The sequence below is a fragment of the Phocoena sinus genome, chromosome 19 (genome assembly GCF_008692025.1).
Source record: "Phocoena sinus isolate mPhoSin1 chromosome 19, mPhoSin1.pri, whole genome shotgun sequence".
NCBI classification, from domain to species: Eukaryota; Metazoa; Chordata; class Mammalia; order Artiodactyla; family Phocoenidae; genus Phocoena; species Phocoena sinus.
In genome coordinates, this window is record NC_045781.1 from 46012834 (window position 1) to 46040589 (window position 27756).

The 27756-nt window shown below is 45.2% G+C and overlaps 1 protein-coding gene across 2 annotated transcripts; it reads left to right on the forward strand.

Moving 5' to 3' along the window:
* The first annotated feature begins 185 nt into the window (after positions 1-185).
* Positions 186-27667, forward strand: COG4 (component of oligomeric golgi complex 4). 2 transcript variants are annotated; one of them, XM_032613959.1, is made up of 19 exons: positions 186-365; positions 1996-2078; positions 2780-2894; positions 5802-5976; positions 7448-7641; positions 9847-9952; positions 10478-10635; positions 11367-11425; positions 13659-13792; positions 15493-15611; positions 16172-16338; positions 17142-17307; positions 21370-21432; positions 24464-24580; positions 25187-25279; positions 26156-26239; positions 26442-26543; positions 26792-26920; positions 27142-27667. In XM_032613959.1, exons 1-19 carry the CDS (start codon positions 195-197, stop codon positions 27274-27276), a joined length of 2370 nt encoding a protein of 789 aa, XP_032469850.1. In that variant the 5' UTR covers positions 186-194; the 3' UTR covers positions 27277-27667. The 2 variants fall into 2 exon arrangements, 1 of the variants encoding a protein (XP_032469850.1); XR_004347020.1 differs by having other exon boundaries at positions 190-365; positions 22283-24580; positions 27142-27666.
* The last annotated feature ends 89 nt before the right edge of the window (positions 27668-27756 follow it).

Here is a 27756-nt window from a genome sequence, read left to right on the forward strand (position 1 = left end):
AAATTATTTAAATATACTTTATGACCGTCACTTTTTCCAGGAGAATAGGAAATGAATTGACCTTTTAAAGTAGACTTAAAAAAAAAAAACCCAAAAATCTACAAATTCATTGGGCACTGCCGTGGGCAGCCCCAAAGACGTGGAGCGCCAACGAGCCGTGGAGGGGGGGGTCCTCGCGGGGCCGGAAGCGAGGAATGGGGACCAAGATGGCCGACCTCGATTCCGCTCAGAGGCTGTTAGGGGTGCCTCCGCCGCCTGACGGCGTGGGAGGAGGCAGCTGTTCGGGAATCTCCACTGAGCTTATTCGCTCCCTGACCGAGCTGCAGGAGCTGGAAGCTGTGTATCAACGGCTCTGCGGCGAGGAGGTGGGGGGCTGAGCTTCTTTTTCCAAGAGGATGCAGGGGCAGTGGGCTTAGGAGCCGTCAGTCTTGGGAAATTCAGGCTGTGGGAAGGTCTCTTCTTGCCGAGGAAACAAAAAAGCACCTACTCGAGAAGCAAGCGTGTAGTTGGGGCGACCTGACTTCTCTGTTTACTCGGTCTCATGCCCCCAAGCATGTTTTCCTGTCATCTAGGGGATCTGCCCCCCCTCCCCCGTTGATTTCCCTGGCCCTTAATCTCTAGGTTTCTCCGCCAGAGTGAAGTTAGACTTGAGGGTATACGCCGACTCGCTTGCTTTTCAAAATAAGAGTAAAGGCTCTCTTGCAACGGCTTAGCAATTTTAAAAATTACGAAATCCTTTTACCCCATTATCTCATTTAAGCGAGAAATCATTGCAAATAACCTTGATGCGTTTTAAGATTTCCTCCTGTGGGGAATGAATTTGGGGGTGTAGTTTTAGTGTTTCAGTTAAATGCAGGGCTTTATAGAAGCTTGAGATTTTAAGACTCAGGCACAACTGATCTAATCTTGGACAAGTCACTTCATCTCTTGTGCCCCTGCGTGGTGTCAAATGAGGGGCGTGGGCTATATTCTGTCGAAGATTCATTCCTTGCAGGCTGCTTTACTTTTCCGTGCGACTTGATGATGTCAATACAATTTTGAATGCCATTGGGCTCCTTGCCAGTCAGAAGAAAGATCTAAACTCTAATCTAGAAGTTTAGTAGCTGTTTCCTAAACCAAACTATTATTAAGGTTGAGCACAAAAGGCAATTTCATACTGGAGCAGAGGTGGTCATTGATATCTTGAGAATTTTCAAATATAATATTAACTTATACCAACTCTAGCAGCTTCTAATACGTTTTTCAGCAAGATGTGCTTTATAAAGTTCAGTACTAAGCTTGCATTCAATGAATGGGGGGAAAAATTAAGTCAGTCTTACAAACAGAACAAACAATATTAGTTTTGTATTTGTATTTGATGACTGTCAAGGGCATGTTTTCCTCTGGATCCTACTGGACTATTTCAGTAGAAACATATAGCTGATACTTATGTCTTCTGTTGAGCCATACGCGACATGCTACGTTAAGCACTTTATATGTGTTTTCTTGTTTGGCTCACACAACAGTCGTATGGGGTATATATTACTGTCCCTAGTTTACAGATGAAGAAACTCAAGCATAAGAAGGTTACATTAGTTAAGGTAGTGCAATAAATGCCTTGGCTGAGAGAGAATTATATTTATCGCTTCTGGCTACTGACTATACACTAGAAGAAACTTTGTATAACTGCCACTCTAGAAGTTTCATTTGTTTATTTGAGCCTTTATATTTTAAATGCCTTCCTGTGTTAGGCACTGTGCTAATGACATTGAATAAAAGTTTATGTACTCCCTTTGTTGTGTTCATCTCCTAGATGGATAGATACACATAAGGTAATTATTATGTAATATGGTAAGTGCAAAAATGAAGTATTGTTTGTTAAAGTCCTAGAGGAGCTTAGTGAGAGGAAAGAAGACATTTGAAATGGGATTTACCCTTCAGCTAAGTGGTTGGATTAGATAACTCTTAAGGTTCCTTCTGATCATGCTAATGACAGGTTGTTTCTCTGTGTTTCAGAAAGTGGTGGAGAGAGAGCTGGACGCTCTTTTAGAGCAGCAAAACACCATTGAAAGTAAAATGGTCACTCTCCACCGGATGGGGTGAGTCTTCATCTCAGCAAGACCTATTGTTAATTCCATTAGGGTCCACTGGATAGGTTATTATTTTTCCTAACATTCTGTTAATACAATGCAAGTTGAGTTTGAATTGAAAAGGAGCATTACCTCCAGGTAAAGTGTTTACCTAAGGGTATAGTTAAGCTGTTCTCAAAGTGTCCTTGGACCAGCAAGTATCAACATTTGGAAACTTGTTAGAAAAGCAAATTTTGGGACCTCACCGCAAACCTATTATACCAGAAACTCTGGGGGTGGGGCCCTAGACTCTCCAGCTTAATGTGCATACCAGGTGGTTCTGATATATGGCTCAAGTTTGAGAACCCCTGTTTTTACATATTTTGTATATTTTCTAGTCATAAAAATTGCTCTTTGATTTCATCATCCTCTTAGATTGTTAATTAGTGCATTTTATGCTCACTTAACACTTGGAATCTAAATAGGTTCTTTGGCAGTACTTATTTAGGGGTGTCTTTAATAGTTATTGAAATTAATTTATTATTAAGTATAGGCCTGAGTTTTCACTAAAACACTCTTGAGAGAAAGCTGTGAATAGAATGAACAGAGCTAAGAGTTGTAGGGAGGTACAAAAGAAGTAGAAGACGTAGTCTCCATCTGCAAAAAAAATTTTTCCATCTCTTCTACTGTCTACTCCTATGGATATGTGTGCTGACAATGTGTGTCTCCAGTCCCAACCTGCAGTTGATTGAAGGAGATGCAAAGCAGCTAGCTGGAATGATCACCTTTACCTGCAACCTAGCTGAGAATGTGTCCAGCAAAGTCCGTCAGCTTGACCTGGCCAAGGTAATCCCGTTGAGCTTTTGATATTTAAGTTAGTAGAGGGCAGTAGAGAAGCTACCACGTTAGAAATTAGAGTAGCACCATCCAATAGAAACCTAATGCAGGATTCCAAAACCAGACGAAGGTCTCACAAAAAAACTCCAGACCAATAGCTATTATGAATATAGGCATACAAATCCTCAAAAACACTAGCAAATCAAATCCAGCAAAGTATATGAAAAAAAAGACTATACTGTGACCAAGTGGGATTTATCCCAGGCATGCAAGGTTGGTTTAGCCTCTGAAAATCAATGAATGTAACATATCATATCAATAGAATAAAGGACAAAAACCATAAGATCGGGCTTCCCTGGTGGCACAGAGGTTAAGAATCCGCCTGCCAATGCAGGGGACACGAGTTCGAGCTCTAGTCCAGTAAGATCCCTTAGTTGCCGTGGAGCAACTAAGCCCACGTGCCACAACTACGGAGCCCGCGTGCCTAGAGCCCATGCCCCGTAACAAGAGAAGCCACTGCAATGAGAAGCCCGTGCACCACAAGGAAGAGTAACCCCTGCTCGCCTCGAGTAGAGAAAAGCCCGCACGCAGCAACAAACACCCAGTGCAGCCAAAAATAAAAATAGGTAAAATTAAAAAAAAAAACAACCATATGATCATCTCATAGACTCAAAAAAAGTATTTGACAAAATCCAGCACCCCTTTTGATAAAAATACTCAATAGACTTGGAACAGAAGAGACTTCCTCAACCTGATAAAGGGCGTCTGTGAAAATCCCACAGCTAATATACTTATTGGTGAAAGACTAGGTGCTTCCCCCCAAGTTCAGGAACCAAACAAGGATGTTAGCTCTTGCTGCTACTCTTTAACATTGTACTGGAGGTTCTAGCCAGGGCAGTTAGGTAAGAAAATGAAATAAAAGTCATTCAGATTGGAAAAGAAATCTAATATGAACCCCACATGTGGTGCAAAATTTCCCAGTGACCGTTTTTAAAAAGCAAAACAGAAATGAGTGAATATAATTTTAACAATTTAAAAATAACATTTGTTTAACCCATTATATCGGAAATACTATGAAACGGTATCAGTGAGATATTTTACCTTATTTTGTGCTAAGTCTTTGAAATCCAGTATGTATTTTACTCGTATACACGGGCCTCTCACTGCTGTGGCCTCTCCCATTGCGGAGCACAGGCACCGGACGCGCAGGCTCAGCGGCCATGGCTCACGGGCCCAGCCGCTCCGCGGCATGTGGGATCTTCCCGGACCAGGGCACGAACCCGTGTCCCCTGCATCGGCAGGCGGACTCTCAACCACTGCGCCACCAGGGAAGCCCTCTTGTCTTTTTTTTTATTTTTTTAAGATACAGTTTATTGCCACATTTATACCTCTTTTTTTTAAAGTTTTTATTTTTATTTTATTTTTTTTGGCCATGCCACACAGCTTGTGGGATCTTGGTTCCCAACCGGGAATTAAACCTGGACCACAGCAGTGAAAGCGCCAAATCCTAACCACTAGACCACCAGGATATTCCTCACGGACTAGTCACGTTTCAAGCACTCATTAGCCACAGGTGGTTCGTAGCTGCTGTATTGAGCACAAGCACAGGATCTGGGTTCTTGAACAAGTCAGTCCCAGCCTCAGATTGCCCCTGTGAAATAGCATAACAATTCCCTATCTATTTGTTCAGATTCTGCCAAAATAATTTACCATGAAACGTTATAGCCACACAGCTGCCAACTCACATATTAAAGTTTTCTTAAATGTCTTGCTTCTTTAAAACAAAAATACTGGACTTCTCTGGTGGTGCAGTGGTTAAGAATCCATCTGCCAGGGCTTCCCTGGTGGCGCAGTGGTTAAGAATCCGCCTGCCAATGCAGGGGACATGAGTTTGAGCCCTGGTCCTGGAAGATCCCACATGTCACAGAGCAACTTAAGCCTGTGCGCCACAACTACTGAACCTGTGCTCTAGAGCCCACGAGCCACAACTCCTGAAGCCCACATGCCACAACTACTGAAGCCTGCGCACCTAGAGCCTGTGCTCCGCAACAAGAGAAGCCACCGCAATGAGAAGCCTGCGCACCACAACGAAGAGTAGCCCCTGCTCGCCACAACCAGAGAAAGCCCACACACAGCAACGAAGACCCAACGCAGCCAAAAATAAATAAAATAAAATAAATTTTAAAAAAAAGAATCCACCTGCCAAAACGGGACACGGGTTTGACCCCTGGTCTGGGAAGATCCCACATGCTGCAGAGCAACTAAGCCCATGCGCCACAACTACTGAGCCTGCGCTCTAGAGCCCGCGAGCCACAGCTACTGAGCCCATGTGCCACAACTACTGAGCCCGTGCTCTAGACCCTGTGAACCCTAGAGCCCCCCCCACCCCCCGCTCACTGCAACTAGAGAAAGCCTGCATGCAGCAACGAAGACCCAATGCAGCCAAAAAAAAAAGGACATTGTAAATCAACTATACTCCAATAAAAATTTTACAAAAAGAATGAAATACTGATAAAGATAATATATGAAAAGTAAATAAAACAAAAATACTTTTCCTGTATTTTGCATATTTTATTACCTGGTTTACAATATCATGTCCCCAAAAAGTCAAATACATTTTGATTGTGTTATAAATTAAACAGTATAAGCCAAATATAAATATGGATTATTCCCGTTCCTACTTCCATTAAAATAAATGACCTGGTCAATCAAGTAAATAAAATTGTGTGATACCCATCAGTAGTATTGACCATCGTCAACAAGTTTTGTGAGTGGTAGTGGTGGTGCTTTTTAGTTTACCAATGAAAGCTGAAAAGGACGTCTGGTTAATCACATTCAGCCCCTGAAACTCTACCTTCTGGAGAGAGATATTTAAAAGAATAGGACATTGTTTCTAACCACCAGGTCTTTTTGCAGAATCGCCTCTATCAGGCCATTCAGAGAGCTGATGACATCTTGGACTTGAAGTTCTGCATGGATGGAGTTCAGACTGCTTTGAGAAATGAAGATTATGAGCAGGCTGCAGCCCACATTCATCGCTACTTGTGCTTGGACAAGTCAGTCATTGAGCTCAGCCGACAGGGCAAAGAAGGTTGGCATCCCAAACTGTTGATTTGTAGTTTAGTTACAAGCATCTGTAATCTAGTTTAAACATCTGTAATTTCTAGTTTAGGTACAAGCATCTGTAATCTGAACTAGGCAGTCTCAACCAGCAAAAGGACATCTGTTAGGAAATTTCCTTGTCTGGTACTAGACCCTGTGTAGGTCCTAGACCATCACGAGGCAGAGGTTGTTATTCCTACTTTACGGAAAAGAAAACTGAATCCAGGCCTACTACCTGTGGGTTCTTTACACTTGACCATGTTGCCTGCTTATAAAATTTAAATTAGGGACTTCCCTGGTGGTCCAGTGGATAAGACTGCATGCTCCCAATACAGGGGGCCCGGGGTTGATCCCTGGTCAGGGAACCAGATCCCGCATGCCACAACTAAGACCCAGTGCAGCCAAATAAATAAATATATATATTTTTTAATTTAAAATTAAATTTTTAGCTTGGTATTCTGGGCCTTCTATGATCTCAACCCACTCTGTCTTTCTAGCCTTATTTCATGCCATTCAGTTACGCGTCCATCCATTGTGCACACATTTATTGAGCTCCTCTATATACCAGGATATGTACTATCTGCAATACTCTGCATCTTTCTGTTTCTAATCCTTTGCTCATTTCATTCCCCTTGCCTGGAATGTATGTTCCCCCTGCTCAGGTATCAAAATCCTGCCCGTCTTTGAGAGATGGAATATCATCTCTAGGAAGGCTTTTCTGATTACTTCAACCAGATATGTGACTGTGGCACCTTTCTTATGACACTTAACCATACACTGAATTTTATTACAGTTATCTGCATACAAATCTTATTTTGTTCAGTTGATTGTAACTTCTCTGACAATAGGATCATGGCTGATTCATCTCTTTTTTTTTTTTTTTTTTGCGGTACACGGGCCTCTCACCGTTGTGGCCTCTCCCGTTGCGGACCACAGGCTCCGGACGCGCAGGCTCAGTGGCCATGGCTCATGGGCCCAGCCACTCCGCGGCATATGGGATCCTCCCAGACCGGGACACAAACCCATGTCCCCTGCATCAGCAGGCGGACTCTCAACCACTGCGCCACCAGGGAAGCCCTTCTCTTTTTAAATTTTTTTTATTTTTTTTATTTTTTGCGATATGCGGGCTTCTCACTGTTGTGGCCTCTCCCATTGCTGAGCACAGGCTCTGGACGCGCAGGGTCAGCGGCCATGGCTCACGGGCCTAGCCACTCCGTGGCATGTGGGATCTTCCTGGACCGGGCACGAACCCGTGTCCCCTGCATTGGCAGGCGGACTCTCAACCACTGCGCCACCAGGGAAGCCCGGGAAGCCCTACTCTTAATCATCCATATTGTTAGTACAGCATCTTACACACACTAAGTGCTCATTACATATTTTTGGAATGTGCAGACCAGGTGGCATATACCTTACATAGTACCATTCTTTACCTTAATTCTCATTTTCTCCCCATTGTGCAGGCAGCATGATTGATGCCAACCTGAAATTGCTGCAGGAAGCTGAGCAGCGTCTCAAAGCCATTGTCACAGAGAAGTTTGCCATTGCCACTAAGGAAGGGGATCTGCCCCAGGTGGAGCGCTTCTTCAAGATCTTCCCACTGCTGGGTTTGCATGAGGAGGGACTAAGCAAGTTCTCAGAATACCTTTGCAAGCAGGTATGACTCCTGATTGCTTGGCAGGATAATGTACAGTTCTCCACTGGATGGATACATTTTCTGTGGATACTTTTTTACCTCTGGATTTGACTCCCCTTTTCTGCTGTATCCTGGCAGGACTGGATGCATACATTCATTCAACACTTACCTATTTCCAGTCTACTGTGTATCAGGCATGGTCTAGACATCTGCTGCTGTACATTTATTTCCAACAGACCAAGTGAAAGTATAGAAAAATTAAAATGCAGGCTCTCTGACAAGCTGAATCACCCTTTCCAGGCTGTCAACCAGGGACTGGCTTCTTTTAAGAGCATTCAGAGAAGTTGGTTAGTGGTTTTAAGACTTCATAACCAAGCTTGAGTCTCAAAATAAGACTTGGTGGTGAGGGGGGAAACCCAGGCGTACGTCTCAAAAATTGAGATGAAGCAGGTGAGGTCACTTAAGATTAAAACTGAAAAAGAAACAGGCTTCAGTTAGTCTCAGCCCGCCTCCGCCCAGCCCATCCTTAGATGGACAGAAGCAAACATCAGTAGGCATATGTGCACAGGGTTGTTGTTATTTAACTATATGTCACAGTGCATCCTGTCCCCACCCCCTCAATTCTATATAATGGAACATTATTTTGCCATTAAGAAAAATGAGACAGTTCCATATGTGCTGACACATTTTACTCTCTAACATGTGGTTGGTTAAGTTAAATAGCAGTATGCTATTATTCATGTTTAAAATGAAGGGAGTGGCAGTAAAAATGTATGCTTATATAAACATAGGGTATTTTTGGAATGGTTAACAGTGGTCGCCTCTCAAGAGGAGACTTAGGAGACCGAGAGACATAGGTAAGATGAAGAACTACTTTTCACCAGACACTCCTTTGTTTCTTTTGAATGTTTAAGTATGTTTTACCCATTCTAAAAATTAATTAACTAAAAATAAAATATAACTGCTTTATGGGACTTTTTCTTTTTAAATTTATTTTTGGCTACATTGGGTCTTCATTGCTGCACACGGGCTTTCCCTAGTTGTGGCGAGTGGGAGCTACTCTTCATTGCGGTGCGCAGGCTTCTCATTGTGGTGGCTTCTTTTGCTGCAGAGCATGGGCTCTAGGCGCGCAGGCTTCAGTAGTTGTGGCACGTAGGCTCAGTAGTTGTGGCTCATGGGCTCTAGAGCGCAAGCTCAGTAGTTGTGGCACAAGGGCCTAGTTGCTCCACAGCACGTGGGATCGTCCCGAAACAGGGATCGAACCTGTGTCCCCTGCACTGGCAGGCGGATTCTTAACCACTGCACCACCAGGGAAGTCCCTTTGGTACTCTTATATCAGTATTTTTTTTTTAATCAGTACTTTGCCATCTGAAACCTGGAAATGGTTTCTACTGTTAATCCCTTAAAAATCCCTTCCAAGTACCCAGATTCCTTCCCCTGCTCAACGAAGCACCATTAATAATAACTTTGAGTTATACTTTGAAACAATTATTGAAACTTGGGACTCTCTCCCCAGTTTAATGACTGTAGATGTTATCAAAGAAAAGGAAAGCTTTATTTATACCTCTGAATGGAAGAAGAGTTAACTGTGTTAAGTTCTTTGTCTTCCCTGACACCTGGACAACCCAGAGCCCCCAAGGGATGTTCCTGTGTGCTGCCTAGGCTTTCAAGCATCAAGGGAAAAAGAAAGCCAATGGGAGGTCTTTTTGGAAAACTGAAGCTAGCCTTTGGTCTAAGAAATATATGTGGGGACTTCCTGGGTGGCGCAGTGGTTAAGTATCCGCCTGCCAATGCAGGGAACACGGGTTCCATCCCTGGTCTGGGAAGATCCCACATGCCGCGGAGCAATTAAGCCCGTGCGCCACAACTACTGGGCCTGCGTTCTAGAGCTCATGAGCCACAACTACTGAAGCCTGCATGCTCTAAAACCTGCGTGCCACAACTACTGAAGCCCACGCACCTAGAGCCCATGCTCCTCAACAAGAGAAGCCACCACAATGAGAAGCCCGCACAATGCAACGAAGAGTAGCCCCCACTCGCCGCAACTAGAAAAAGCCTGCATGTAGCAGCAAAGACCCAACACAGCCAAAAATAAAATTAAAAAAAAAAAGTTGAAAAAATAACTTTAGCATTCTCTTGTGCGTATATGTGCGTATATATGTTCAAAACAGAAATATGAGCAGTTAACCTTTAAAAAAAAAATGTGTGGATTTTCTACTTTTTCAGGTGGCCAGTAAAGCTGAGGAGAATCTACTGTTGGTTCTAGGGACAGACATGAGTGATCGAAGAGCTGCAGTCATCTTTGCAGATACACTCACTCTTCTGTTTGAAGGCAAGCCCTTTTTCCACTCTTGGGAGACGGGAGTCACTTATAACACCTGCATCACTAGCCTTTCTTTTCTCCTCGCTAGCCTGACGCCTTTAATTTAATCCTATGGTTTGCTATGTGTTGACTTATTGGAGAATTAACTTCCCAATTCAGTACCTGATTAGCAAAGATTAGTTAGCGTCTCTCAGATGTATTGATTCTCCCTAGTCCTCGAGACCCAAACTCTAAGAGTGAATTTAACCCCAAAATAAGAGAGGGAAGAGTGATGCTTATTTCCAAAGATGCTCCTGTAGAAACTATTAGTATAATTTATCAAATGCCTGCTGGTTTACTAAGCACTGTGCATATTTAATAGACAGATTTGCTTAGCAACTCCTGGCACTGACGAGTACAATTTGTGTTCATTTTGGGAAGTAAAACAGCCAAAAAGGGTTGAATTAGACCCCAGGTCAGTCCTGGATGGAAGAAAGGAGTTTATCTTGTGGGAAGAATATTTGGAATACAATCCTCTCACTGTTTCCCTTCTAGGGATTGCCCGAATTGTAGAGACCCATCAACCAATAGTGGAAACCTATTATGGCCCAGGGAGACTTTATACCCTGATAAAATATCTGCAGGTGGAATGTGACAGACAGGTGGAGAAGGTGGTAGACAAGTTCATCAAGCAGAGGGACTACCACCAGCAGGTGAGCAGGGGAGGCTTATAGGTGGTTTAGTAGCAGCATTAGCGAGCAACGCTGAATAGAATAAATTAGGGAGGGGAGTGAAAAAAGGTGCAGCTAGGAGAAAAATGGCAAATGCAGACTGGCCTGCTTCTTGCCTCTCACCAGCTACTTTGGACTTGAGGTGTTGTCAAGTTAATGATGGCCTCAGTACATGACTGAGAAGGAAATAGAAAGGACTTCCTAAAAGGAACACAACAGAAACGTTAGACCACTTCTCTATCACAAAATGTACAACAGTGCCTTCTAGTGATTTAATGGAATTTTACTTCTTAAGGTCCTATTCAGTGTTAAGTAATTTGTCTCAAATTTCTCCTTCATTCCTTAAGTGCTAAAGGTGTAACATTTGCTTTTTTAGAACTTTGTTTGTCCATTCCTTTGAGCAGATAAAGTAGGAGTAGGACTTAGAAATAGGAGTAGCCCCATACAATTTTATTTCTAGAACTCTGGGAGACTCTAGACAATAGTCCATTGGAACAGTACTAGCATCACTTTTAAGTGTGATAACAGAGATGAATGTTAGCGTTATAAATCACAAGGAAGTCTTTGGCTCCTCATCCTGAGAGCCTACTTTTGGCTTGTCTGTTAAACAGACTAAACCTAAACATACTTATGCCAGAAGTTTGGAGTGACCAGCGAGGGGCAGAAAGAAGGAGGGAGGGGAAGAGCATTCTCATTTCTGTGGTATATTGCAGTTCCGGCATGTCCAGAGCAACTTGATGAGAAACTCTACATCAGAAAAAATAGAACCAAGGTAATGCGCTTTTCTTCAGCCCATAGGAGTTTGAATTGGTAATCAAGTATCATTCAGAGACTGCTCTCTTACAATGTGGTTTATGTTTTAAAAATACTATATCTATGACTCTTTTTTAATTTTTTTTATTTTTTTGCGGTACGCGGGCCTCTCACTGCTGTGGCCTCTCCCGTTGCGGGGCACAGGCTCTGGATGCGCAGGCTCAGCGGCCATGGCTCACGGGCCCAGCCGCTCTGCGGCATGTGGGATCTTCCTGGACCGAGGCGCGGATCCGTGTCCCCTGCATCGGCAGGCGGACTCTCAACCACTGCGCCACCAGGGAAGCCCCTTACCAATACTTTTGAACTCCCCAAAGTGACTCTCCTCCGCCAAAAGTAACTACTACGCTAAAATTTTTAACTTTTACTTTTTTCTAATAAAAGTAACATATGCTTATTAAAAGAAATGCCAAACATAAAAGTGTATTCATTCAATCAGTAAATTTTTACTGTATACATATTATGTGCCAGGCACTGGTCCTTGGTACTGGGGATATGTCAGAAAGCAAAGTGAACAAAACAGACATAATTTTTTTTTCGTGGCATTTATGGTCTATAAAGTAGACAATAATAGCTAACATGTATATAGTGTGTACTGTCTGCCAGACATTGTTCTAAACACTTAACCAATATTAAATCATTTAATCTAGGGTTTCTCAGCTTCCATACTATTGGCGTTTTGGCTGGGTAATTTTTTTGTTGTGGAGAACTACCTGTGCATTGTAAAATGTTTAGCAGCATCCCTGGCGTCAACCCACTAGATGCTGGTAGCGTGATATCACCAGACATTGCCAAATTTACCCCAGGAGGTAAAGTCGCCCCCAGTTAAGATCACTGATTTAATCCATGAACACTTTTTACAGATGAGGAAACTGAAGCCTGGAGAGGTTAAGTGACTTGCCCAAGGTTGTTCAACTAGAAAGTGGCAGAGCCAGGAATAGAATCCAAGCAGTCTGAGTCTAGAGTTGGTGCTGTTAACCATTACAACATACTGAGCATAGAGTACAGGAAAGCATGTAATAAAGGGATGTAACCTAAGCTGATGAAGTTCAAGAAAAAAATCGTGAGGAAATGACCTTAGATATGAGACTTTAAGAGTAAATAAGGGGACCCCCTGGTGGCGCAGTGGTTAAGACTCCATGCTCCCAATGCAGAGGGCAGGGGTTCCATCCCTGGTTGGGTTCCATCCCTAAGATCCTGCATGCCGCGCAGCACAGAAAGAGTAAATAGGAATAAGAGGTGAAATGTGTAACACGTAGAGCAGGGAAAGCATGTGCAAAGACCCTGTGTATTTGAAAAACCCAAAGAAGGCCAGTATAGCTGAAGTGCAGAGAGTTGGCAAGAGCCTGCTATGAGATGAACCTGGTGAGGTTGTTAGAGTCAGGCCATTCAGTGTCTTGTATCCTAAGAGCTATGGAAATCATATGATTACGGTATGACCAGATTTATGTTTTGAAAAGATTTCTTGGACTTCAGTGTGGAAAATGAGTTAATTTTTTCTATAATGTGAGGGAGGGGATCAACTTCATTCTTGGTAATGTGGATATTTGTTATCCCAGCACAATTGTTGAGAAGACTACTCTTTCTTCATTGAATTGTCTTAGCATTCTGGTTGGAAATCTGTTGACCATAAACATCAAGATTTCTGGACTGTTAGTTAATCTGTATGTCTATTCTTATGCCAGTAAAACCACACTGTCTGGTTTGCTGTAGCTTTGTAGTAAGTTTTAAAATTGCGAAGTGTGAGTCTTCCAAGTCCTTACTTTTCCAAGATTGTTTTGGCTATTCATCTGGATAGATGAATGGGTGTGAGACATAGTTTAAGGACGTACCCTAAAAAATCCCAGCACAGCTACATGAGGACTTAGGAAGGTGTGATTTCTTTCCCATGAAGCATCGATAATTTTTACTAATAGATCATTTTAAACCACTAACAAAAATACGTCTCCCAATCTCTTATTTAGCCCTGGCAGGATTTTAGGGGGTGAATAGTTCAGGTGAAACATGCAAATGGGATATGTGGTTGACAGCTGTCTCTGATTATAATTGGACCAGCAGAGCCAGGAGGTCCATCAGGCAGAGCTGACCCTTCTGGGCCCAGGGGGAAGGGGAGTTTGGGACTATGTTTTCCCTGTAGCTCTTATATCTGAAGGAATCCAGTGTCCTGCTTATTCTTTCTGCTCCATGTGTCTCAGGGAACTGGATCCTATCCTGACTGAGGTCACCCTGATGAATGCCCGCAGTGAGCTGTACTTACGCTTCCTCAGGAAAAGAATCAGCTCAGATTTTGAGGTGGGGGACTCCATGGCCTCAGAAGAAGTAAAACAAGGTAAAGGCATTTCCCATGTTCTCTGGGATGGGTTGGGGTATAGTTGGCTCTGTTTTGTAATACTTAAGTCACAGATCTTTTAATAAGGAAATAATTGGGGCTTATTAGTCTGTGGGGGGAGTGTCTGTGGACAAATTGACTCCCAGGAGGAAATCTAGACTTCCCAGATTTTAGAATTGGACTGGCTCTTTGAGGCCATCTAATCATTTTACAGATGAGGAAAGCTAAAGGCAAGAGTGGTTCAATGATTTTCCTCTGCTCTTTTCCCCACACTGTGCTTCCTCACCAGCTCAGATTTAGGGATTGGTGTTTAAGTAGGTGATACGTGCACAAGATAGATAGGTAGGTAGATAGAACAAAAAAATATACATAATTTCATGAGGGAACTTAAAGGAGTGATAGAAATATTCTAAAACTGGATTGTGGCTATTGTTACAAAACTCTATAGAACTACTAAAAAAAATCATTGAATTGTACATGAATTTTATGGTATATAAATTATACCTCAATGGAGTACTGAGGTATAATATTGAGAAAAGAATATGTAGTATAAAGAGTACATAAAAAGAGTACATGGTATAAAGAAAGCCTTTCACTCCCTCCCTCAGTCTCCCAGTTCCTCCAGTCGCAATTTTGGAAGGGATAAATATGTTGAATAAAAAGGTGTGCCATGGTCCTATTTCATGGACAAATTGACTCTCCACATTTTTAAGAAGACCATTTAATTCCTACTGGTTGAGTATAGGCAGGATTCCCTGAACTGGAGACCTGAAACTGACCCAACATCTGTGGCATTCTGCATGGCTTGTATCAATAATACACGGCAAGGGAATTATTTATATGACCCAGGTGGGTTTTGTTTTTTTTTTTTTGCCACGCTGCGTGACTTGCGGGATCTTAGTTCCCCGACCAGGGATCGAACTCATGCCCCCTGAAGTGGAAGCACGGAGTCCTAACCACTGAATCACCAGGGAATTCCCTGAATTGGTGTTTAAAGGAGGATTCATGCTCATTTAGAGTTTTGTGCTTATTGCTGTTATAATAATAGCCATGTGTGTTCAGAGTTGCACTGTTTAATACAGAAGCCACAGCCATTTAATTAAAAGTAAATAAAATTTAAAATTCAGTTCCTCTATCATATTAAGCACATTTCAAGTACTTAATAGTGGTACTATATTAGACAATAGATATAGAACATCTCCATCATCACAGAAAATTCTGTTGGATAGCACTGGTTAGAGAATGAAATGGTCTGTACCCAATATATTTTAGTCTTTGGCTTTGGAAGCTTACGTCTTTTGAGTCTTACCAGTTAATTCTAAGGAAATAATGGAAAAGAAGTAAAAACTTCTTTGTACAATAACATTAACTAAAATCTCCAATGACTATGATTTTCAGTTATCTCTAATAATGGCAAAATGTTTGGAAATAACCCAGGTGTCTAAAAACAGAACATCTACATGATAAGATATCACAGCCATTAAAAATAAGTAAGCTAAAAAGAAGAACTAAGCCATGTAGAAACATTGAAATATTTGTGGTATAATTTTTAAGCAGAATACAAAATTTTATTGGTACTGTGTTTATAACCATGTAAATCATGTACAGATTTGGAACAGAGATTAGAAAGGGACCTGAAAAAAATGATCCATTTCCCTTGGGGAAGAAGAGTGAGTATTCCTTTCTTGGCTGTCTCCTAGAGCACCAGAAGTCCCTGGACAAACTCCTCAATAACTGCCTACTGAGCTGCACCATGCAGGAGCTAATTGGTCTGTATATTACCATGGAGGAATACTTCATGAGGGAGACTGTCAACAAGGTAGGAGAGAGGACACATCCCTGGGAATTGGGGCTTCCTGTCCAAGAAGCCAGGCTGAAGGGAAAGGCCGAGGCATGTCATAGTTCTTGGTCCTGCTTTGAGAATACCCTTGCATGCAGACTGAGTGTACTGCTTTGAATAGTTAGAGGGTATCTTTGGTGTGATCAGGCTCTTTGTGGACCCAATTGGGACTTCTTTCCCAAGGATCACAAAAGAACACCTCAGCTCCTCAGGGAACCTACCTGTTCCCTGCCTCTCTGGAGGTATGTGAGTGAGGAGCCTTGGGAAAGAAGGGCCTTGCCTAGTGTCTTACAACCTACGTAACAGATGTTCCCAAGGCAAACGCCCTAAATACTTAATTTCCTAACGTGGTGATCAGTAGGGAAGTGAGCTATTTTGGCAAGGAAGAACCACACCAAGCTGTGACCAGAATAAGCTATGTTGGGAAAAACACGGACAAGGTACAGAAAAGGGAGCAGAGCCAGGGCCTGTTTCAGAACCATCTAGAACCGTGACATACAGAACTGGGGCCCTCATTGGGTGCTTTGCCTTTTTTGTAGGCTGTGGCTCTGGACACCTATGAGAAGGGCCAGTTGACATCCAGCATGGTGGATGATGTCTTCTACATTGTTAAGAAGTGCGTTGGGCGGGCTCTGTCTAGCTCCAGCATCGACTGTCTCTGTGCCATGATCAACCTCGCCACCACAGAGCTGGAGTCTGACTTCAGGTACAGTTAATACCCTTTCTGCTTTCTAGGAGACAAAAAGGTCCTAGTTGTGGTTGCTTCCTGAGGCCCATTTTGTTTCTTCCTTTTTTTCCTTATGATTGTAGTTCAGTTCTATACAGGATATAAGCTCCCATCCGTAGCACAACATCCTTGACTCCAGGCAGTTGTACAGCAACCAGATATGTTATAGGCCAAAACTGTGTTCCCTGGACTGGATTGGAGGAGTTATTGGCCCTCAGACCTAGGAAAGAGACCAAGCAGCTCAGATGAGGGCAGTAGTTGTAATTTTAACAATGATAATTATCACTGCTACAGACCAGGCACTGTGCTAACTTCCTGCTCCTGTTCGGTCCTAATAGCGACCCTATGAGGTAGGAACCATTAGCTCTCTTTTGTAAATGAGGAGACAGACTCAGGGAGATCACACATCTCATAAATGGTAGAATATGGAGTAGAGTGTGACATTCAAAACCTATTCTCTCAACTCTTACACGGTATTGCCTTTCACTAAGCTGTACTGCCTTCTCTTGAGTATTTTGGAGCTCAGTGGCGTTAAGTGAAAGCCTCATAGGGAGTAAAGAGTTGGCCAGTCTCCTCTGTATTCTTTCATACCAGTGCCTTTGAGAGGGTGTTGGCCTCTCATACCCTGGCTGCTAAGCGTCTCGTGTGGTGATCTCAAGGATTGGTTATTCCCTGGAAAGAGCAACTTATGCTTCTGGGTCAGGATAGTGAGCCCTTTGGTGATGCTGAACTGGAGGCCAGGTTGAGTGCTGTCAATCCTCATATGCCAATCTGCCCCCCAGGGACGTTCTGTGTAACAAGCTGCGGATGGGCTTCCCAGCCACCACCTTTCAGGACATCCAGCGTGGGGTGACAAGTGCCGTGAACATCATGCATAGCAGCCTCCAGCAGGGCAAATTTGATACTAAAGGCATCGAGAGCACTGATGAGGCCAAGCTGTCCTTCCTGGTAGGTAGCCCCACAGATTGGGAGCTGCTCAATTTATCTCAAGGGGTTGAACTGTGACCTCTAAGCCACAGTATAACAAGCCTTCAACTGGAGGCTTTTCCTCCAGTGTCTATATACAAGGAAAACTCCTCCTTTAAGGAAAGCTCCTCCTAGAAGGTTGTGAAACCATTTCTTACCCAGGGACCTATTTCAGAGCAGCCCGAGCCGGGACATGCACTGCACTGTTCCCTGCCTGGAAGGCTAGGCGCCTCAGCTCTCCCCAGCGCTTATTCCCAAGAGCACTACCCAGCTGCTGAGGGGCTCCACTGAGTATCAAGCTTGGATTACATCTGTGCCAGGCCCCCAGACTACTTCCCTGAGGACATCCTACAATATGGGTTGGGGCTGACCCGTTAGGCCTACCAAACTGCTTTTCTAGCGTACTTCTCAGGCTCTCAGCTTCCTCAGAAAGGTGACCTTCTTAAAGTCCTGCTACACAGAACGGCAGTCTTACCATTGTGTGACAGCTGGGGAAGGAGAATCGTGGAAGGACAAAGGGATTTATACAGGGTAACAACCAATTTGTGATGAGCCAGAAAGAATGCCGATGAGCCCTGGGCCTGTGATCAGGCGTTTCTGGCACATGGTGTCTTTTCGTGTGTGGGTACAGCACCGTCAGAGGTCATTCTGCTCCACCCCGACACTGGCCAGGCTCTGAGTCTGCTTGGCTCCTGGGGTTCAGAGACCTGATGGAAGCATCCAACAGCAGAGCTCTCAGTCAACAGTCCACAGATGGGGTCTCTGAACACCTGGGGGTAGGATGCAAAAATGTATACACTTTTTTTTTCTAGAAGCAAGGTCCTTAGCTTTTATCATTCTTAAAGGGGCCTATAACACCAAAAAAGTTAAGATGTTGCTTTCAGAGACAGAAGCCTAAACATGTTAATATCTACTTTGCCCCTATGCAGGGGAGCCCACAGTAACTAGTCCTCAGACAGATCCAATGAAGTCTATTTAGGAAACCTTACTTTCTCCTTGTCATTGAAAATATCTTCCCTGAGCATGGGTTCTATCTTTTTAGGATGTCATGGTTGATGCCCAAAAAGGGGATGAACTCCAAGAAACTATTGCCTCTGAAATATAGTACCTTTGGAGAACTTTGCCAAAATTTCTGGCAACCAACTTCATATGATCATGAACTGACTTAAATTTTTCATTTTGTTTGCTTTCTATTTCATTTTTTATAGAACTTATTTTCATTCTTTCATTTCTTTGCTCAGAAATGACTCCTTGCTACCTACCATATCAAAACTAGACATCTTTGCCTGACAGTTTGTTGAAGGTCTCCAGAATGTGATCCATCCTGTCACTCTAGTCCTATTTTCCATCCCTTGGCTCCACGAGTTCCCAGTATGCTGGCTGCTGTGTGTTCACACATTCACTGCTCCCATTCAGACAGCTTCATTGTTTGAGGGCCCAGAAGATAAGGCCAACAAGAAAAGGTGATGCTAAATGCTTGGTGACAGTTTTCTGGTTTTCCTGATGCCAAGTACTTAAAATGTCATCACTCCCACTGTAGGACCTATTTCTTATGTCACCTTGATTCCTTTGGCTGTCAAGATGAATTCCCCAACAGTGCTGATGTATCATTCACCATGAGCTAGCGATAAGCCCAGTGAATCCATGCTTACAAGTACTGTCAGTACAAGGAAACTTTGACATCACAGTTTTTGGTATTTGAAATCAATACCCTTTGAACTCAAATCCGTTTTTCCCTCATGACAGATTTTAATTATGCCCTCAAGTGCCTTGGAAACATTTATGTTGTGGCCTTCATCCTTGAGCTGTCATGACAGTGCAGTTATTTCTCTGGAAGCTTGCGATGTTAGCAGCCTTGTGCTGTGGCATGCTAATGAAAGACCTCAAGTCTCATCCATCCACCATGCAAGTGGTCTTAGCAGCATTGTCAGCAGCATGATCTTGCAGTATTAGCTGCAGGACACTGACAAGGGCAGTATTTTTGTGGAAGACAGGAGGGACATCCTAATCTCAATCCCTGGGGTTATGGGATTCTTCTTTCATCCTGAAGCTTCTGACTCATCTCTTGAAATACTAGCCCCTCCCTACCTCACCTCGGCCTTCCTGGTCATGGCACCAGAACACCAGTTCAAAGGCAATGTGATCTTCTTAAACTCTAATTTCTCCTACGCAAGGCCTCTAAATTAGTATTCCCAAACCAGAGCTGTGCTCGTGTGGCATTCACCCGCTTTAAATAATCGTCAGTGCCACTCCGTTGTCCGCAGGACAGCATAGCTCCCAATTCCCAGTCTGACTTCACTCATCTCTGCAGCTCCACCTCTTGCCATTTCCCTGTACATGTCTGTGCACTGACTCTCCTGGTCCCCAAATACCTTTTTGGATTTTATGCCACTCTGCATTTGCTTGTTATCCTTTCTCCAGAAAACAGTCATTCACTCATTCAGTCATTCAACAAATATTTATTAAGAAACTTCTATATATCAGGCACTGTTCTAGGTTTTTGAGCTGCACTGCCCAGTATGGTGTGGCTATTTAAATTTAATTTTAAACTAAAAATCCAGCTCCTGAGTTGCACCAGCCACATTTCAAGTGCTCAGTAGCAACACGTGGCTATTGCTACTTTACTGGACAGTTCAGATTTAGAATACTGCCATCATCAAGAAAGTTCTCTTGGACGGTGCTATGCTAGAGATACAGCTGTAGAGAAGACAGACTAGATCCCTGCCTTCTGGAGCTCTCATCCTAGTGGGAAAGGGAAGCAAGAAACAAACAAGACAATATCAGATAATCCTAAGTACCATTAAGATAATATCAGACAGGAGACTGGACTAGAGGAGGCCGATAGGGTTGGAGAAATGTACTCACCCTCCTCTCCTATCAGAATTATGTTCCAGCCTTTTAAGTTCCACTCAGTTACCTACTCTACCATGGAGTTTCCTAGAATGCCTCAGACCAAAACATTGTGTCTTTCCTCTAAATGACCATAGCAGTTTTTACCTTAATTGTCACATGCTGCTTTTTATGATTGGTGTTTCTGTACCAAACTCATAAGGCCGTTGAGTTATGAAGGAAGGAGCCCTTGGCCTAGATTGGGGAGACCTAAATTCTAATCCTGGCTCTAATCCTGTCACTCTTTGAATTGCTGTCCTCCTACCCTGCTTTATTTTTCCTCATGGCATTTATCACTACCTGACACTTATTTATTGACTTCCCTTCTGGAATGTAAACTCTGCGAGGGGATGGATTTTGTCTGTTAACTGCTTTCTTCCCAGAACCTAGAACAGTGCCTGGCTCATAGTGGGCACTTTAAATATTTGCTGAATCAAAAGTTGACTGACCTTGGTGAATTATTTCACCTTCTTAGGAGTCATGTTTCCACCTGTGAGCTGGCTTGATAATACAGTTGACTCTTGAACAACACAGGTTTGAACTGCACAGGTCCACTTATACGTGGATTTTTTTCAATGGTAAAATACTACAGTACTACACAATTCACAGTTGGTTGAATCTACAGATGCAGATACGGAGGGCCAACTCTAAGTTACGTGCTGATTTTGGACCGCATTCCTAACCCCTGCGTTGTTTAAGGGTCAACTATACTTGTTTTGAAGAAGGTATTCAACAGAGCCAAAGAACTAATGATGAGAAAATGCCTCATAGGTGGTAGGCTCTCAGGAAGCATTTCTTTAATCAATGTCAGCTGTTGCATCACCGACCTGGGCTTGGAGGTTTGGAGCCCAAGGACTTCTCCGAGACTTGCATGCCTAAACATGGAACAAAAAGACCTGAAACCTTGGGTCACTACCTCTGAGGTCAGATGGCTTCGCTGCCTTTGTGTCAAGCCCAGGAGAAAGGGCGAGCCTGGTTCACCATTCTGCCCACCGAGACCTGAGCCCACTGCCTGATGACACTGGTGTGGGTGGTCCTTAGCGCCCCCCACCCCCACCCCGAGCCTCAGGAGTGCAGCTGTCAGCCAGTCTGGCCTTGGAGTGGGTACAAATAATAATGATCAGGAAGTCACATTCTTCTGTCCTTGTCTCCCAGGTGACCCTGAACAACGTGGAAGTCTGCAGTGAAAACATCTCCACTTTGAAGAAGACACTGGAGGTACAGGGGAAATTGCCTATCAGCTTTCAGTGGCTGTAGCCTCCCCAGGCCTCCTTTTGAGAGTGAGCCCTGTGCACTCCTCCTAGTGGGAGCGATGGCATTCCCTGGCATTGAGCCAGCTCTTCTCCAGAGCATTTGAAGGGATTCATTAGTGAATGACATGGTAGCAGGACATCTCTGAACTATGGAGAGAGCTCTGACCCATGAGTTAGGAGATCAGAATTCAAATTAGCTCTTCCAGCACATACCTGGCATGTGACCTTGGACAAATCCCTTAACTCCCTGAGCTTCAGTTCTCTCATCTGTGAAACAAGATACAGATCTCCATGGTGCCCCGCTTTGGGTTTGTTGCTTGGCCCGAGAAAAAAACAGAATTGAAAGCACTTTATAAAAGTGATAAAGCCGGGCTTCCCTGGTGGCGCAGTGGTTGAGAGTCTGCCTGCTGATGCAGGGAACATGGGTTCGTGCCCCGGTCCGGGAAGATCCCACATGCCACGGAGCGGCTGGGCCCGTGAGCCATGGCCACTGAGCCTGCGCGTCCAGAGCCTGTGCTCTGCAACAGGAGAGGCCACAGCAGTGAGAGGCCCGCATACCGCAAAAAAAAAAAAAAAAAAATGATAAAGCCCTCTATAAATTTTGAGATTAAGATGATATGGGGGGAATTCCCTGGTGGTCCAATGGTTAGGGCTCTGTGCTTTCACTGCCAACGGCGCAGGTTCAATCCCTGGTCAAGGAACTAAGACCCCGCAAGCTGCGTGGCGTGACCGGAAAAAAAAAGAAATGATGATATAGGGTTCACTTAACCCTATACAGATCCAGTTGCTGTTGTCTTTTTTTTTTTTTTTTTCAGTACGCGGGTCTCTCACTGTTGTGGCCTCTCCTGTTGCCGAGCACAGGCTCCGGACGCACAGGCTCAGCGGCCGTGGCTCACGGGCCCAGCCGCTCTGCGGCATGTGGGGTCCTCCCAGACCAGGGCACGAACCCGTGTCCCCTGCATCGGCAGGCGGACTCCCAACCACTGCGCCACCAGGGAAGCCCTGTTGTCATTTTTTTAAGGAAGGCCATATAACAGTGGAAATTGCTTGGGCTTGGAAGTCACATACCCCTGAGTTCAAGTCCCCACTTGACCACTGACCAGTTGTGTGGCCTGAAGCAAGTTCTCTAACCTCCCTGAGCCTCAGTTTCCTCTTTTGTATACAGGGGTAGTGCTCTCTGCCTCACAGGTTTGTTATGAGAATTGAACAAGAATATAAAGCACCTGGTACATGAGTGGCATGCAGTGGTAGTTAATGATTGTATTAGTAGTTATACATAACATGGAGCAATCACTTCATTAAGTATTAGAAAACGAAGAGCCCAGCTCTCCATCACTCCCCAATTCTGCCTCTGGGAGAAGAGGGAAGCCAGAGTCCTGCCTACGCAGCGGACACTCATACCAGGGAAGATGCTTGGCTACAGAAGCATGGGGCTCAGTGCCAAGGCTGGTGCTGAGTGTTGGCTTTAGGGCTGGGCGGACTGAGGAGGCCGGGAGCCAGCACGTGAGAAGAGGGCCTAGTTGCTGACGGGGTTCCTGAGGGAGGCTCGGAGAGAGCAGTCAGGTGGGAGTTTACAGTGTAAACTGGACCAGATTAGGAATTCACCCCCAAAAAGGCCTTAAAATGCAATAAAATAAGAGCAATATTCACTAACTACCAGCAGTGTAGTGTCTCTCACGTTATAAGTGTTCAACAAGGTAGTTGTTTTTAAGTCATGGCACGTTAGACTGTATTCCAGACTTTTTCCTTAACGTTAATTAGTCTGTTGGATTTTGAAGTAAATTTTTGGGAAATGTTAGGAATTCAGAACTGAGCCAGCAGAATTAGCCAAGTGAATGAAAAGAAGGGTAACAAAGAGCTGGAAAAACAATTCCCATAAATCGCCCCTCCCCCTTAGATTTGCATTTCACATGTATTCTTTCTCAACCCCGTCAGCAGTCCTTTGAGATAGGCAGGTCAGGTGGTGTGACATCCGTTTAACAGATGAGGTTAAAAGGCTAGTTAAAGATAGTAAGTATTGGAGCTGCCACAGGGACCAGGGACCTCTCCCGGCTAGATCAGTCCCTTTGCAGCTCTTCCTCACAGCTGCTCCTACTGTAGCCAGAATGGCACCAACTGTTAGGAGGCTATAGGAAATGCAGGCAACTTTTGCCAACCCAAAGCAGCTCCCCCTGTGGCATTCTCTGCAGCTAGACCTTATTGTGGGATTAGGAACAGGTGCCCTGGAGCCATAATTCCCAGCTTGAATCCCAGCTTCACGACTTACTGCTGTGTGGCTTTAGGCAAGTTATTAATTTCTCTGTGCCTTAGTTTCCTCATCTATACAGTAGGGATAATAATAGTGCCTACTCTATAAGAAAGGTACTTTAATTAATAAAAGTAAAAAGCTTAAAACTGGGGCCCTGGCACAGAGTAAACACTTAAATCTTACCTATGGTCATGACAATATCCCCTGGGCATCCAGACCAAATTATTTACAAAGCAGATCCTATTACAATAGCTAGTGTCTCCTTAGTGCCTACTACGTTCCAAGCACTGGGCTAAGCACTTTGTGCATCATCTCATCCAACTCTCAAAACCACCATGGGAGCAGGAATGTGTTCCCACTTTATGGCCAAGGAAATTAAAGCTCAGAAGCTTTAAATCACTTGACCAAGGTCGCTCAACTAACACATGGCTGAGCCAGGATTTGAAGCCAGGAATGCCTGACTCTAAAGGTGTGGAAAACTTCTGATATTTGTGTTTCTTACTCACACCCCCTGACACCAATACCCTCATATTACAAAGAAGGAAGTGGGAGCCAAATGACTAGCCACGGGATCAAATCCAGGTTTCCTGAGACCCAGCCAGGGTTCTTGCCTCGGATTGACCAGAGCTGCTCCCAGAGAAGGCTGGAATAGGAGAAATGGCTGCTTTCATGTTGGCCTCTTCACCCTCCTCACACGCCCATGACCCAGGCATGCTCAGAAGCCTGATGGCTGGGTGTTTTCCCCTAGAGTGACTGCACCAAGCTGTTCAACCAAGGCATTGGAGGGGAGCAGGCCCAGGCCAAGTTTGACAGCTGCCTTTCTGACTTGGTTGCCGTGTCCAACAAATTCCGAGACCTCTTGCAGGTAAGCCCCAGGTTCAACTGCTGCCTGAATCCTGGGCCTGTGTCTCGCTCTGAGAATATTGTCACTGGCTTATCATGGGCTTCGTGCATATAAGGAAATGGGAGGCGGGGAAGACGAGGCACGAGGGAGCAGAGTGCAAGCCACTGAACTTGTGTGAGTCCCTTGAAGACTAAAGGTTTTTCAGCAGTGCAGCTGTCATGTTGACAAGCTGGCATTCTGGTCCTCTAAAATCTCCACAGTGCCAGGAGCCCTCAGAAGGGTCCTCAGAGGAAATTGAACCATGTGGGTACTGAGATCTGCTTGGCCTTAGCCGAAGGTGCTGCCTAGTACCAGGCACTCAGAAATCTCTTCTTTCAAGAGTTTAACAGACCAACCCCATGGTCTCATCTCTGGCCTGGACCTGAATCAGAATATATCTGGAAGGGAACAAGTTGTTCCTGGAGTCTTTGATTAGCATTATTTCTGTTAGACTTCAGACAGGGCCTGCAGAAAAGCCTCATGGCTGGAAGGATGCCCTGACAGTCAAAGGATGGGTAGAGCAGGAGAAAGGGAAGGGATGGAGGCATGTGCCTTCTGTGTCTGATGTATCTTTGCCTTGTCCTACAGGAAGGGCTGATGGAGCTAAACAGCACAGCCATCAAGCCGCAGGTGCAGCCTTGGATCAACACCTTTCTCTCTGTTTCCCACAACATCGAGGAGGTCAGCCTGACCACGGACGGCCACAAAGCCCAGGATTACCCCTCATTCCCCGGCCCACAGCTAGAGTGCAGTGGAGCTGTCTGAACAGACTAGACCTTACATATTTCTCAGGCCCACTTCCCCTGTGCTCAAAGGCTAGGTTCGTCCCAGAAACAGGTGGTTCCTCCCAGAACAGGTTGTTCCTGCAGTCAGAGGGCTCCGAAAAGACACCTAAAGGGAGTTTGCCTTGACCTGATGCATTCTCATTTATTGAGGCTCTTTTTGCCCCACATCTTATAGACTTGGGATCTCTCTCTCTCTCTCTCTCTCTCTCTCTCTCTCTCTCTCTCTCTCTCTCTCTCTCTCCCTCTCCCCCCACCTCTCCCTCCCTCTCTGCATTGAGTCTTCATTGCTGTGCATGCACTTTCTCTAGTTGCAGTGAGCAGGGGCTACTCTTTGTTGCGGTGCATGGGCTCTAGGCACACAGGCTTCAGTAGCTGTGGCACGCGGGTTCAGTAGTTGTGGTGCACGGGCTTAGTTGCTCTGCAGCATGTGGGATCTTCCCAGACCAGGGCTCAAACCCGTGTCTCCTGCATTGGCAGGTGGATTCTTAACCACTGCACCACCAGGGAAGCCCCTCTAGCCTAATCTTTTCATTCCTGTATAACATGAGATACAAGAGGGGATAAACTGCCAGGAGCTTTGCCATATTGCGTGGGCCACTGCTGCAGCCCGGGGCTGTTTGCTGGTCACAAGTGTGATGCAGAAATGGCAGCAGTTTCTGCCAGCCTGATTTTAAGCTGATTTCAGGCTGGATGAGTTATAAGCTACAAGGGTGGGGGTGAATGGCCCTTCTTGGAGACGCCCCTGGTGACCCACCTTGCTTCCTGATAATAGGAAGAATTCAATGACTATGAGGCCAATGACCCTTGGGTACAACAGTTCATCCTTAATCTGGAGCAGCAAATGGCAGAGTTCAAGGTGAGCAGGGGCTCTTGGGACCAGCCTATAGAATTACCCACCTCTGCCCCAGTCAGCAGCCTGAGGCTTCTCATCACACTCCTGCTGGGAACCCAGGAAGCTCTTCCGAGCCCCAGGCCATAGAAATACTCCCACAGGAGAAAGACTCCTGGGAGGCAGAGGGGTGAGTTGGGACTCCCGCTGATGCCTAACCTGTTTGCAGGCCAGCCTGTCTCCAGTCATCTACGACAGCCTGACCAGCCTCATGACCAGCCTTGTCGCAGTCGAGTTGGAGAAAGTGGTGCTGAAGTCCACCTTCAACCGGGTAATGTCAAGGAGGCACAGGCCCCCCCGCTCTGTTGCTTTCCCTCTAAGGAAGACAAGTCCGTCCCCTCTGTCTGCCCAGGCCCTGCATATCTAGGCTCAGTCCTGCCCTGAGGCAGTGGGGCCAGCTGAGGCACCATCTGAGGCCCAGCTGGCCTTGCAGCCCAGCACTGAGTGAAATAGGGAGCCAGTTCTGCTTGGCCAGAGGGCCAGACCTTAAACAGTGACTGGGCCCGTGTTCCCTTGCAGCTGGGTGGTCTGCAGTTTGACAAGGAACTGAGGTCACTCATTGCCTACCTTACCACGGTGACCACCTGGACCATCCGAGACAAGTTTGCCCGGCTCTCCCAGATGGCCACAATCCTCAATCTGGAGCGGGTATGTAAGGCTCCCTTGGCCTAGCCAGGGAAAGGTGACTGGGAAGAGAGGCAGAGACAAAATTTGAATCCCTGCCACTCCCTCAAAACCAAGTCTCCACCAGCAACCCAGCCCTGCAGGCCACCTTCTTCCTGGGCACCCCTGCTCTGCCTGTGGTGGAGCCCAAGGCCTTCTCTCAAGATAGCCCCTCCTTGCTGACTCATCTCTGTTCTTCCCCGTAGGTGACCGAGATCCTAGATTACTGGGGCGCCAACTCTGGCCCACTGACGTGGCGCCTCACTCCTGCTGAAGTACGCCAGGTGCTGGCTCTGCGCATAGACTTCCGCAGTGAGGACATCAAGAGGCTGCGCCTGTAGCTGCCAGGGTGACCCCACCTGGCCCTTCATACTTTGGGGCCCATTCCCTAAGTGGCCACAGCCCAGACTGTTCCACGGCTGGCAGCAGGAAACAAGGCCCCGACGCAGTCCACTCTCTGTTCTCAGACCTGTCAGGGTGCTTTGGGGGACAGTCTCTCCCCACCAAGTGAGGTAGGTCCCCCTTGGCTCCTAATTAGGTGGGGAAGACAGGGCAGGCCAGTCTCCTGCACGGGTAGTCATTCTCTCGTCCTTGGACACTGCAGCAAATGGGCTGCCTCCCTGCCAGTCTTAAAGGACTTAGGTTTATCTAGGGACCTAAGGAATTAGGTTTATTCCGAGGAGAGGCTGTGATGTTTATGATCACCCTAAATAAAGATACTCCTTGAAGAGATGCCAGTGTGCTGTTTCCAGGAAGGGCTGGATGCTACAGAGCAAGACAGGTCCATCAGTTGCACTGAAATGTGAAGGCAAAAGCCTAAA

Excerpts from the sequence above, each read along its gene's own strand:
- COG4 (XM_032613959.1), top strand. The coding sequence starts at position 195 with ATGGGGACCAAGATGGCCGACCTCGATTCCGCTCAGAGGCTGTTAGGG. Across the intron at positions 11,426-13,658 it reads TCAGAAAAAATAGAACCAAG|GGAACTGGATCCTATCCTGA; the intron begins GTAATGCGCTTT and ends CATGTGTCTCAG. Across the intron at positions 26,921-27,141 it reads CAATCCTCAATCTGGAGCGG|GTGACCGAGATCCTAGATTA; the intron begins GTATGTAAGGCT and ends TCTTCCCCGTAG.